General features: G+C 32.5%; 1 protein-coding gene across 1 annotated transcript; it reads left to right on the plus strand.

Moving 5' to 3' along the window:
- Window positions 1–6,320: 6,320 nt before the first annotated feature.
- Window positions 6,321–8,837, plus strand: LOC110801425 (fructose-1,6-bisphosphatase, chloroplastic). Its single transcript, XM_022006790.2, has 3 exons — window positions 6,321–6,831; window positions 7,711–8,107; window positions 8,219–8,837. The coding sequence occupies exons 1-3, from the start codon at window positions 6,454–6,456 to the stop codon at window positions 8,617–8,619; spliced, it is 1,176 nt and encodes a 391-aa protein (XP_021862482.1). The 5' UTR covers window positions 6,321–6,453; the 3' UTR covers window positions 8,620–8,837.
- Window positions 8,838–14,358: the final 5,521 nt, after the last annotated feature.

Raw genomic sequence — 14,358 nt, forward strand, 5'->3', positions numbered from 1 at the left:
AAAACAGCAGGATAGATGGTCACGTAATTAGCTGATGATGTGTATTTGATGATGTCATAAGCTCAGTAGTCCAAATACCTAACCCTTCTTTTCTAGAACGACCCTTGACTAACAAAAGTTACAAAACTCATACCAAGTACTCCGTATATTACAACTTTTAAGTTTTAAGGAGACTGACTTTGCTTGCTATTATTGTTCAATATATAGGGATGAAAATCAAGGAATTCCGTTTTATCTTTCCTTTTGAATTTTTTTTTTTTTTTAATTGGCAACGACCAGGCCAGTCAGCACAGAATATGGCACGACGGTATTGCAAAAGGTTGGGTCATATTCCTGAGTCAGGACAACGTGCACGGTGCACATATGAGCGGCCAATTGCTAACTGCTATACCCGGGTACAGCCAGCTCTGGCTGTACCCCCGAAAAACGACGCGCTCATATTGTTTGTTCATTTTTGTCGACTGTTTGTTCTTTTATATTTTACTGTTTGTTCATTCTTATTGTGTTGTTTGTTCTTTTTTGTTGTACTGTTTGTTCTTTCATGTTATTTTTTAAATTCATCATCAAATTTTCATAATTGTTGTATTTTTTGTTCTTTCTTCTGGAATTTTATGTTCTTTTTTATATTGTTTGTTCTTTCTTGTTTATTTGTTTGTTTATAATAATCAGGGAAGTGATAAATCCAAGGAAATTTTTACTCCTTCCAAGAAAATTCACATTTTTTCAAAGATGATTTCCTTGGAAGAAGTGAATTATTCCTTGGATTTATCATTTTCCTAATAATCATATGGTTAATGTTCATAATTAAACTCTTCATTAATCTTTTATTCTTTCTTTTTGTATTGTTTGTTCTTTCTTGTTGTACTGTTTGTTCTTTCTTGTTGTTTTTTAAATTCATTCATCAAACTTATTGTTGTATTGTTTGTTCTTTCATGTTGGCTTTAAAATTCATCATAAAATTGTTCATAATTGTTGTATTGTTTGTTCTTTTTTCTGGAATTTTATGTTCTTTTTTATATTGTTTGTTCTTTTTTGTTGAATTATTTGTTCTTTCTTGTTTATTTGTTTGTTCACAATAAATATATGGTTAATGTTCATAATGAAATTATTCACTTCATTGGTCTTTTATGTTTTTACAAGCGCCTATATTGTTTATTTCCAAATAAATAAATAAATGTTCATTTCCAAAATAGTAAATGTTCATTAATTCCAAATAAATAAATAAATGTTCATTTCCGAAATAGTAAATGTTCATTTCCGAAATAGTAAATGTTCATTTTTGTAGTTTATTTCCAAATAAATAAATAAATGTTCATTTCCAAAATAGTAAATGTTCATTCCAAATAAATAAATAAATGTTCATTTCCGGAATAGTAAATGTTCTTTTTTGTAGTTTATTTCCAAATAAATAAATAAATGTTCATTTCCAAAATAGTAAATGTTCATTCCAAATAAATAAATAATCGTTCATTTCTGAAATAGTAAATGTTCATTTTTGTACCAGTATATTAATGTTCATTTTAAACAACACAAAACGACATAGTTTTGGATGGGGTACAGCCAGCTCTGGCTGTACCCGGGTATAGCCAAAAATTTGCGATGAGCGGCGACAGAATTTTACATACGGGCCTACGGCTTGGGCTGGCATAATCCAACACTAGTATTAATTGTGTGCGTATATTTTTTTTTAAATCTGATTTGATATATACGCAAGTATATTCTAACGTTTTATAAATATTTTAACCATTTTTATAAGTGCATTATTGATATCTTTTGTTGACACCTAAGTGTTAAGTTATTAAACTAAAGTTTGATCATAATTAACTAAAATAATACTTCAATAACTTTCTTCTCTAATTTGTTAATTAAAACATAGTTCTATATACACGCTACACATTCTTAAAAGTATGTACATTTTCTAAAACATGTAAGAAAATTTATTTAAAACTAAAGAAAAAAATATACATATTTATATAATTATATGCAATAAAATCTATTTAGAAATTAATGTAATAACAAATTAACTGAAATAAACGTAAAATATTGTGTTTTTTACTTGTTCATTCTTTTTTGCGTTTTTTTACCGCAAAGTGCTTGTATAACCATATAAAATTAGGTTGTGGTTGAGAGTAAGACTAAGTTTAATTTTGTAATAAAAAAATGTATGGTTGAAGGGATGAATTCCAATTTTTTTAACTGCCTTAATAATTGCTTTCATGTTTGCTATAGGAATTAAATTAAAATTGTTGTTGACTTTTGGTTGTGACGTGCATTGAAATTTCATTTTGTACAATATGACATTAATTATCAGTTTTTAAAATTATTATAATTAAATTAAAACTTATTAATGGCATTATAGTCTATTCCATAGGGGATACCAAAAGGTCATTTATTAAAACGACCTCACGAGTTCCCTTATAAAATAGAGATATATATCTTAAAACTTCAAATTGTATTTTTACTTAATATTGATGTATGAGCGTAAGCAAAGATCTTGTAAATACTACGTGCAACTATACTCTTATTTTCTACATAATCATATCTTACCATTCTTATGGAAAATAAATGCCATAATAGTTTCCTAATTTTATAGAAAGTCAAATATCTCCAAATATTAGACCATTAAATTTTACAGGTATGGAGATTAGCCCATAATACTGGCACCAAAAAACTTTCCTGGTTTGTTATTGATTTTCAGTTTTTAAAATCAATAAATAATCAGATTTTTAAATCAATAAATAATTAGCTTTTTAATTGAATTTAATTGTGAAATTTTAGAAGGTAATTTAGTCTTATCCTAGGGGACATCAAAAGTGGTGTATCGAAATATCCCTCCGCTCTTCACTTATATAATAGAGAAAAGATGCATGGCTAGGCTCAATAGGTGAGTCGTGTTGGGCTTGGGGTGTCTTCCATCGATCTATCTAGTGGCACGACGTAAGGGGATCGTTTGTCTATCACATTTGAGGCATTAACTTATAATTAACACAATTTGTGCTTTTGTGAGCTTACTTCAATTGACAACATTTTTGACAGTAAGAGACTAATTAAGAGTCTGACTTACTAGTTACTACTCCCTCCATTCCTTTTTGTTGTTCCCATTTCCTTTTTTGGCATTTCTTTTTGTTGTTCCCCTACTGAATCTTTACTATTTTTGGCCATAGTTTTTTTACCAATTTACCCTAAGATTCCCCACTATTTACCAAAAAACCCTAAGATTCTACCCTTTTTCCACCCTCTTTTTCCCCACCACCCTTATTTAATTAATTTCCCATCCCCCATAACCCCACCCCACTACCGTCACTTTCACTCTCTCTCACCTCTCTGATTTCTCTCTCTCTCTTCAACCTCCTTTCACTTTTCTCTCTCTCCTCCTTCCTTTCTCTGTTTCTCTTGCTGATACCCTCAAGAACATCAAAGATGTTCTTCATTTTCATATTCCTCCTCTCACTTTTCTCTCTCTCCTCCTTCCTCTCTCACTTTTCTCTTTCCTCGTTCAATATCGCCGCCACCACCACCACAACTCCGCCACCGCCACCACCACCCGAAAAAGCTGTAGAATACGTATTATGGTTTTAGATGGTGAAATTCGACCACGAAAACCCTAGATCTAGAGTTTTCATGGTCGAATTTGACCTCTAAATCCTCAAAATCGTGAAATTGAGATCAATTGGGTATTTATTTATTTTTGTATTCACGTTTCAAATTTTTAGGGTTTTTTTTTTTGCGAACTTATGACGAATTTCTGGGTTGTTTTTTTGGTTGATTTTGGTCGAGTTTTTGGTTTAATTTTTGTCGAACTTTTGGTTGATTTTGGACGAACTTTTTGTCGCAATTTTTGTCGAATTTCGGGTTGAATGTTCTCGAATTTTGGTTTGATTTTGGTCGATTTTTTGGGGTTTATTTTGGTCTAAATTTGGGTTGAATTTTCTCGATTTTCTTATCTAATTTTTGGGTTAATTTTGGTTGAACTTTCTCGAATTTCTGGGTTTAATTTTGGTTGAATTTGTTCGTATTTCTAGGTTGAATTTTGCTCGATTTTTGTTGAATTTGGGTTGAATTTGTACAATTTTCTGGTTGAATTTGTTGTTCGATTTTCTGGGTTTAGTTTGTTCGATTTGGGTTGAATTTTCCTGATTTTCTGGGTTGAATATGTTCGTATTTATGGGTTGAATTGTGCTCGAATTTGTTCACGAATTTGTGAGTTGATTGAAGTCTAAATTTCTGGGTTTTTGTTGGATTTTCTTATTTTTTGGTTATATTTTAAATCGAATTTTCTGGTTCGATTTAGTGGTTCGATTTAGAGTTGTTCTAATTTTGTTCTTTTTCTGGTTCGATTTTAATCTGATTATTTTGTTAATGAAATATCTCTCATTTATCTTATTTATTTAATATTTTCTCTCTCCTTACTTTATTTTAAATATATAATCTCTTACACACAATCATTATTCTTACACCCAATCATTACTCTTATCCCAATACAAACAAAGATTCAGTTTTCTTAAAAACCCCCAACATTCTTTATGGGAACAACATAAAGGAATGGAGGGAGTACTATTCAAAGATACTTTCTTGAAATAAATTGAGAGTTTTGTGGATACGGATGGTTTATTTGACTCAAGTAACAATAGTTTGTTATCAAGTTTGTAGGTGCATGTATCATTGAATATACTTATCACTTGTGGGATTAATGAATCATATACTTGTTCTATTTTGGGATCTTTAAAAGAAATTTCACATTTTCTAAAATAGTACTCCCACCGTCCCAAAATACTTGAACCGGTTTGACCGGCACAGAGTTTAATACAAAGTAATTGACTTATTAAGTAGATGAAGTTGTTGATAGTAGGGTATTTTTTAATATAGATAGGGGGTATGTGTCAACTTTTTAGAGGGGATAAGAGGGGGGTAAGGTACATGAGACCAGTGACCACAAAATAACATGTGAAGGGAGTAGTTGGTATAATATTAATAAAAGTTTACTATTTATAGAAACGTTGCAAGTAATCCGAGACGGCTTTATAAGGAAAGTGATGCAAATATTCCGGTACGAAGGGAGTACTCCGTAATAAACATGGTACTCCGTAATAAACATGGTTTGATCTTCATAAAAGCCTATTTAAAGCAAGTTTTAGAGAGAGGAGGGAAACGTTCATAAAATGAGATCATTAACTCTAGATGGATGGATTAGAACTTACTACTCAGAAACAAATTGTTATTGAATGTTTTGTAGTTAAAAACATGAATGAGCGAGCCATTATCATCTACAAAGTATTAATATGTATCCCGAGAATTAAGTGAGAGTTCAATGGTAAAGAGAAATTATCAACCTTTGACGTTTGATAAAATTCATAGCCCAGTGGAGTTCATTTACCCATTAATGTAGGAAGTTTTGTGAACCACAACTTTTTACATTTTAGTTTACCATTTTTGTGAATCTATCTTTTAATTTTTTTTTAAAAAAAAAGAAAACTAAGGAGTTATTTTTTTAACAAAAAGTTTGAGTATCATTATCTTTTAAAGTCAAAAACGTTAATTTTCTCCCGTGGGCTCCACTTTAACAACAACTTTTAAACGGGTTAGCACCTTTATATAATAAGAAGCATTGTTACCCTCTAATGACTACGAAGTATTTCTCATAAAATTCATATGAAGGTCATTTGGAGAATTTTTTTTTTTGAGAACAATAGGAAAATGAAGAGGGTAGACGTTGGTAAAGAAGTAAATAAAAGCTAAAAGATCATTTCGAGCGGTAAAAGTTAAATTAAAAGGGAAAAGTGGGTTCAAAAAAAGGGACAAAAGTAACATGTGCCGTCAAAAGGTAGTGGTATTCATAACGTAAATGTAGTATTTTTTTTTAAATAATCATAAAATGTAGCAATTTACAAAAGTGACAAACAAAAAGGTAATATTTTACAAATTTTCCATTTATATTACTACATCCATTTCATAAAGATCTTTACGGTTACTCTTTGCATAAATTTTAAGAGAAAAGTAGATAAGATGGTTGAATATTATAATATATGGATAAAGTAAGGGAAATGTGTAAAAAAGTGAGTAGGTGCAAGAAAAAAAAAAAAAAAAGTAAGAGAAAATGAGTGAAAAATTATAAATATCGTGGAGTAAGAAAGGTAAGATAGTAATTTTTTATATCAAAAAATAGAATAAACTAAAATGTAAAAATATTATAAAACAACTTAAAATAAAAAGTAAAAAAATCATTTTGAAGCGGAGGTAGTACACGCCTTTTAGGTGGACTACCCTTTGTGAAAAAAACAACAAAATGTCCCAAAAGCATTATTGGCCTAATGTTTGGTATTGTATCTCACTTGTACTAGTTGTAGTCTTGTAGATAAAGGTGCTCGTAGAAATTAATGAACACCAAATCCCTATCGTCAACCTCTGAAATCAAATGCCAATTGACAAAACTTAGTAAAAGAAAACCAAAATTCAATGCTTTCATCCACCGTATTCATCCAACCCACCTCTTTCTTCGTGGCAAAACCCCATTTTTTCCCGCCAAAACCCACCCAATTTTCTCTGCCGACCAAAAATTTCAATCCAAGTATGTCAACTTTTGGTGGGTTTTCAGTTAATGCTCAATTAAGTAGTGATAATGAACCGCGAACACTAATTGAGTACGTGGGTAAGGGAGGAATTGATGTGGGTGATGATTTAGTGATCTTAATTGATCATTTACAGTATGCTTGCAAGAAAATTGCTGCTCTTATTGCTTCTCCCTTCAATTCCAGTATTGGGAAATGTGTGGAAGGTTCTGGAAACAGTTCTGGTACTGATAGAGATGCCCCTAAACCTCTTGATATTGTCTCGGTATGGTTTTTGTTTATTTACTTATTATATTTTGTTGCAATGGTTGATGAGTTACCCCTCACATCAAGACATGGGCTTGACTCGTATGAGCACTTGATGCTTCTTTTCTGTAGACTTGTACCCGTGTCTAATCACGAGTGACCGAGTCCGAGTAACACAACTTATGAATTTGGCTCTTGAGTTCACTTTGCTTTTTGATGTTGGATTTATTATGTAGCATAGGAGAGCTTGATTGTTGTAATTATGTACTTGAATTAATAAATTTCATTTTTAATGATTGGCCTTCATAGATTTTACTATTTTAGCATAGAGGGTTTCTATAGACTACAATGGTTTTTATTTTTCTTCTTTACAGTAGACAATTTGTGTAGCTGACCCCCACTGTGGAGTATAATCTGGTTGTTGATCATCTCTCAGTTATGAACTTATGATGATGGTAAATGTTGGGTAAGATGAAGTCAAGATGATAGGGAACTAGGGGGGGTAAGGATGGTTTTAGAAGTTGCAGGAACTTAGAGGCTAATGTTATTGCCATAGTGGAGGCAGGTTATGTTTGGTTAAGTATTTTTGTCCCTTAACAATCTAGAAATGAATCAAAATTTGTTCAACTGAAATGTGGTGTGCAGTGCATTTCTTGTACATTGACTTGTTTTTTGGCGATAATTGCTGTTACTAATTCTCCTTATATTCTAGTGCTGCGTTCTTTCTATTCTATATGATCACCTCCAGCCACTTTAGAACCTAAAATACCATGTTGTACTGTCAGCCAACTCTAGGAAAGATCATGATCGATTTCTCATCTGTACAATACTTGTGCACTTGTAACGATTACATTAGTCAAGTAGATAACATTTCTGTGATCAAACTCTGGTTATGCAGAATGATATTATTTTGTCTTCTCTTGAAAGATCTGGAAAAGTAGCAGTTGTGGCTTCAGAAGAAAATGATGCCCCAATTTGTTTGAGTGACGATGGTCCGTTTGTGGTGGTTATGGATCCTCTTGATGGTTCGCGAAATATTGATGCATCAATCCCCACTGGAACAATATTTGGCATTTATAATCGTCTAAAGGAGCTAGATCACCTTCCCTGTGATGAAAAGGCGTCATTAAATTCACTTCAAAGTGGTAGCAATCTGGTTGCTGCTGGATACGTCCTCTACTCATCAGCCACCATTTTCTGTGCCACATTCGGCTCTGGAGTACATGCATTCACATTGGATCGTTCAACTGGAGATTTTATTCTCACAGATCCTAGTATCAAAATTCCACCTCGAGGTATGCTCAACAAGTACTGAAAATAACATCACAAGATTGTTGTTATGTATCACAAGTGTTTGAATAGGGATTTGTTTTAGGCTGCTGATGACTGCATATATATATTTTCAGGTCAAATTTATTCTGTAAATGATGCTCGTTACTTTGATTGGCCGGAAGGTTTGAAACAGTACATTGATACTATCAGACAAGGAAAAGGGAAATACCCAAAGAAATATTCAGCACGCTATATATGCTCACTGGTAGCTGATTTTCATAGGACTTTACTGTACGGTGGAGTAGCAATGAATCCAAGAGACCATCTTCGGCTTGTTTATGAAGCAAACCCTCTCAGCTTTGTGGCAGAACAAGCTGGGGGAAAAGGTTGTGATGGTAAAAGAAGGATTCTTTCTATCCAACCTGTTAAGCTACACCAGAGATTACCTCTATTTTTAGGTAGTCCTGAAGACATTGAAGAATTACAGAGTTACCAAGATGTTCAGCAAAAAGTTAATCCCGGTTATCTAGTATGATGGGCAGTACATATTTTATGATAAGTCATTCATACATTTGGTCTTAGGAATCTGGGCCTTGCTGTATGTTGGTTTCTGCTGAAATTGTACTAGAAGATCATTGTTATCAACTTCTGATTCAGCAGATATGAGGTACGACCCCAGGAAATCTGGTGTAAACACTGAAAAATGGTGCAACTTTTTGTCACCCAAAAGCTGAAAAATGAAATATTGTGAAATCTGTTGTGTATATCAGATTCAGTACGTGCTACTCCGTATTTGTAACTGATAAAAAGCCTTCTGGAGGTCGGGTGCTTGATTCTGTTGCAGGTCCAAACTAGTAATTGCAGGTCGCAGACATTCAATTCATAAGGCCAAATATGAAACACCAGCGTGAATTTATATGTATGTTCCTTTTGATAAGGTTTACGGAACAAGGCCAAAAAATGGCAGTAATTTTGTATGCCTAGAAGAATTATCTCGGCCCCTAGTTTCCTAACCCTCCAACGTTTTGAGTATATATTCAGGTTGGCGAATTTGATTTTGCCCCCTCCAACAATGTTCTACTATCCTTCCTCTTATCCCATAGGATAAGGTCAAGCTGAAAAATGGATTGGATCGAGTCAAAATTAAAACATTAGTAGTTTCCTAGTCTTTGATTTAATCTAAACCATTCCAAACCATTGAATATGAAGGGTAGCCTAGTCCGGCTCAAATGACTCAGACCTTGTTCTTTTAGACTTTATCCAATTAAGTTCAGATAAACTCAGTTTATTTTATTTAGCTCACCTCAGTTCAACTTCCCAGATTTTTGGCTGGATAGCTATGCACGCAGCTGAGCGTGTATACGACCTAAAATGACGTCGTTTTGCTTGTTTCAGCTTCAATCTCACCTTCCTTCCTTGGCGTCATATTTCTTTCCTTTTTCCCCTCTTTCTCTTTGCTTACTGATCACTCTTTAATGAATTCAAAAACTATTCTCTCTCCTCTTCCTTTTCACCCTCACACAGTGTTTCTCCTTCGATTCCGTTGATTGAAATCTCAGCCATGACTTCCTCTGTTTCTACATTATGCTCTATTTCTGATTTTACTAGCAAAGGTTCCATTGATGCTATACGTGCTGAAATTAATGCTAATAATTCTTCAATACTCTCTGCGTTGATGAAGGAATGTGAGTTTTGATTCAATTTTTTGTTTAGTTTTACTTTTGGTTTTTTTTATTTGCGATCCTAATTCACTAATTTTAAAAAAAAAAGTTCTTAGTTTCGATTCTGTTATTTGCGATTCTGATTCGCTTGTTATAAAAATAATTCTTAGATTTGATTCTTTTTATGTTCATGTTTTTATTAGGTTTTACTTTCGAACAATTGTTCATCGCCTTTGATGCTTTTGAATATTTATTGGAAAATTTACAGATTTCTTTTTGATGATTTTGAACATATCTCACTCGATCATATTCTGAACATGATTTTCGTTACTTACTTACGTCAATATTTTTGTTGTGATTTCGTTATTATTACAACACATGTATTGAAGTTTTTTATTATGAACACGTGGTGTTAATACATATACATCGTACAATTTTAATTGAACATCTTGATTACCTTTTTGTTTTTAACAGTGTCCAAAGAAGTAGTAGTGGTTGAAATAGCATCTGAATCAGAATTAATGTTAAAAGAAATTAGGAGTGATGATGAAAGTTATGAAATGTATAATGACTATGCATTTAGGAAGGGTTTCAGTATTCCTAAGGGATTAATTAGGACTAGTCGTAGAACTGGTTTGTGGAGTATGCGTGATTTGTTTGCTCCAATGCTGGTTTTAAAGATGTTAAGAAGGAAACATTGAGGAAGTATGAGAGGTCTGAATTGCGTACAAGTTGTACTGCTTTTGTTTAGTTTTCTATTACCAAGGATGGTGTTTGAACTGTGATGAGGCGTAACATGATTCACAATCATCTTATGATTCCAGCTGACACGAGATATTTGCTTAGGTCTCAAAGGGACATTACAGAGGAGCAACTCAAGTATCTTAGTGCAATGAAAGCCAATGGTTGCAGAGTGTCTGATCTGCTTCGTGCAATGAGAAAAGAGGTTGGAGGATCTCCTAATCTAGGGTTTATTACTGCTGATGCATACTACCCTTTGGCTACTGAAAATGCAATGAAACTTGATGGTAAAGACTGCAATCAGTTAACTAGGTACTTTGCTCAAAGACAAGCTTCTGAGAGTGATTTTATTACGATTTTGAGTTAGATGAACATGGATCTCTAATTGGTTTATTTTGGAGGGATGGAAGGATGAAAAGGGATTATGAATATTTTGGTGATTTATTGATGTTTGATACGACATACTGGACAAATTGGTATGATATGATTTGTGCACCATTTGTTGGAATGAATCATCGTTGCAACAATGTTGTTTTCGTTTAGGGTTCATGGTTAATGAGCGTATTCCTTATTTATTTGGTTGTTTGAGTCTTTCTTGCGATCCATGGGTGACGGAATACCCAAAACTATAATGACAGATCAAGCTCCTGCGATTGCTGCTGCTATTAGGGATGTGTTCCCCGAGGCTAGGCACCGTTTGTGTATGTGGCATCTTGGAGAGAATTCAAAGAAGAATATCGCTTCCCAAAGAGCTATGAAAGATTTTATTGAGTTGTTTAGTTATCTTCTGAAGTGTTGTGATATTGTGGTTGAGTTTGAACATTATTGGCCAAGGTATATTTACTTTTACTCTTATGTTCAATTCTACATATGTATTGTTCAACTTTAAACATCTAATGTTCATATTCATTTTAACTTTCATATTCATTAAGCACTATAAGTGTGAAAATATTGTTTGGTTGAATAATTTGTATGTGATTAGAGAGCATTGATGTCGTGCGTATTATAAGGATTCTTTCTCTGGTGGAGCTTTGTATTCTCAAAGGAGTAAATATATTAATAATTATATTAACGATAGGTTGAGGAAGACAGATGGTTTATGTGATTTTTATCACTTATTTTTAGATGTTATATCTGCATGGAGAAGCAAAGAAAATCACCATGATTATCGTGTTTTGAGGAGCAATTGGCATATGGTTACTGCTAATGTTAGTATACTTGTTCATGCAAGGAAGTTGTACACTGGTTATCTATATGTGAAATTTGAGGAGTATTTTCTAAAAGGAATTTCATTGAATCAGGAACGTTCATTTGAAGATTCTGTAACAGTTGTTTATCTGTTATGGAAGCCTACTACATCTGATTTGATAAGGCATGAGGTTACGTTCAACAAACTTACATTTGAGGCCGATTGTACATCCAAGCATTTTTCTGAAGTGAGGTTATTGTATAAGCAAATGTTGTTCTCGTTTCTGTTTGGAGATTCCAAACTATAAGGATGTTTGTTCGTCTGGTTACATCTTGTCAAGATTTCATTGAAGCTAGAGTAGAAATTGATACCGCATTTGATTTGTTAAGGCAAAAGGTTGAGAGTGTTAGGGTGCTATTGATTTTTCGGAGCCGGTTGAGGGCATTGATGTTCCTGGTCACGATGGAAAGGATGGTCCATGCATTAAAGATCCGAAAAAGCGTAGGAAAAAGGGTGAGACAAACGAGAGGCCTAAGATTATTATTGAGAAAGCGTGTAACAAGAAGAAGGCTTGGAGGAAACGTTCTGAAAAACATGCTGAAACAGTCAAGGATAAAGCACAAGCTTCTGTTCAAGTTAGTTTTTCATTTTTATAATTTTGAACATGACTTTATATATGTTGAACATGCGGTTTTAAATGTTCAACATGGTTCTTTTTAGGAGTTTGATGGTTTGGGAAATCCTCTTATTTATTCTCATCCAAAATCTGGTAGCTCAGAGTTGCGTGTATTAGGTTTATCATCCCTTGAGGTTAGTGTATGTACATGACTAACGAAATTATGACCATTTAATCTTTAAAAACTTAACATTTCTACTTTTGTAATATGTAGAAAGATATTTCTGGTAAGAGTGTAGGACCAGATGTTGTCGAGTCTTTGGAATCTTCAGTGCAGGTATTATCTTAATTATGAACGTTGTGCTTCATCCTTTGAACATTACATATGATTAACTGAACATAAGAATTTGTGAAATATGTAGGAGGATATTTGTGGTAAGAGGCAGTACCAGATGTTGTGGACTCTTTGGAATGCTTTGTACAGGTATTTGAACATTTATGTCTTTTTTTTAAATCATTATGAGTCATATTTTGAACATTTTGTCCTAATATTTTTGTTTTTGATAACGTAGGATGAATTTGGATCTCAATCTAAGAAAAGGAAAGGAATATATTTGATATGCGCTCCAAATTCCGCTAACAAGAAATTGTCTTCTCCTGTTGTTCGTGTATCGCTCTATGATGAGATTATGGCCAATTTTGATAAATAAGTTTGTTTTAGCAAAATCTTAGATATTTTTCTATTCGTTGAACATAATAATGTGATACATTTGAGCAACTTATTTTACGAGTCATATTAAACTTTTTACGAGTCAATTATTTTTGATGTTTTTATTCTAGCATTTTTACTTCATTGTTTTTTATTTGAACATTTTGTCTTCATCATTGAACATTTTAAATTGAACTAAAGTTTAATCGTAAATGCGAAACTAAATAAATGAAAATATAACACACAAATGGTCTTAAACTATATGTACTTAATGTGCAAATCGTTCCAAACAATACATTTCAAATTCATGTTTTCAACTGAAATGTCACCTCAAATCTATTTTAAACTATAAACAAACATTGAAGGAAATCAACGATAATTCCAAGGCAATATCCACCTGACTTCATCTAGCTCTGGCTTTTCATCCACTTTTCCTCGTTCTTTCTCAGAGCGGCAGTTTAATTGTATTCGGTACTTGTGTCTGTTTGCATTGTCCAATAGAATTTCAGCATAATAATGCATACTCAATATTCTTACCTGATCAAGCTGCAAGCACACAGAAGAAGATTAAACAAATTATTGAACATTTATTATAATATATATATTGAACATGCCTTTTCAGAAATAGAACATTATAGAAAAGACTTGCATGGTTTGCTTTTAACTCAGTATTCCACTCTATATCAGGGTCTGTTGTGTATGTTTCCATATGTTTCAACATCTACACCCCACAGTTTATTGAATCGTCATAGCTTCGCCATTTCATCTTAATCAGTTCCTCTTTGAACTTTGACAATCCTTCACCTCCTCTAAAATCACTAATTCTGTAGAAACTAGATTAGATCCCGTGCACGCACGGATATTTAAAAATTATTATTTGACCATCTTTTTTATAAAAATTTTAATTGAATTATTTATCCCTTAAATCTATTGCGTAATTAATAATCTCGAATGTACTCATTTTATCATATTTTAACATACTATGTATTATATATTTTATACGTTTAATATGATGATCTGACTAAAATATTTGATATATTTAATATGCTAATTTGAACAAAATAGTAAGAATATTTTCTATTATTGACATGACAATTTGACTAAAATTTTACCAAAATTTTAATAATGGCATATTCCATAATCCTATATTTTTTTTTCCATATATAAACATTTATACAAAAGGAGAGAAAATAAAAAAAGAATAAAATAAATATGTCTTTTTAGGAAAGAGTTTTTGGCGGAAATTTTTTTCACCAGGAAATGACACGTGTCATTCCTGGTGTCTCTTTTAGTATATAGAGTAATAGATGTTCTAGAGCTTCTACTTATATTTTCAAAAATTAAAGAACATGTTAGTG

Source organism: Spinacia oleracea, chromosome 4, assembly GCF_020520425.1.
Source record: "Spinacia oleracea cultivar Varoflay chromosome 4, BTI_SOV_V1, whole genome shotgun sequence".
Classification (NCBI taxonomy): Eukaryota; Viridiplantae; Streptophyta; class Magnoliopsida; order Caryophyllales; family Amaranthaceae; genus Spinacia; species Spinacia oleracea.

What these genes read in the sequence shown, in the direction of transcription:
- LOC110801425 (XM_022006790.2), top strand. Translation starts at nt 6,454, where the DNA reads ATGCTTTCATCCACCGTATTCATCCAACCCACCTCTTTCTTCGTGGCA. An exon ending in AACCTCTTGATATTGTCTCG is followed by an intron (nt 6,832 to 7,710) that starts GTATGGTTTTTG and finishes CTGGTTATGCAG; the next exon opens with AATGATATTATTTTGTCTTC. An exon ending in TATCAAAATTCCACCTCGAG is followed by an intron (nt 8,108 to 8,218) that starts GTATGCTCAACA and finishes ATATATTTTCAG; the next exon opens with GTCAAATTTATTCTGTAAAT.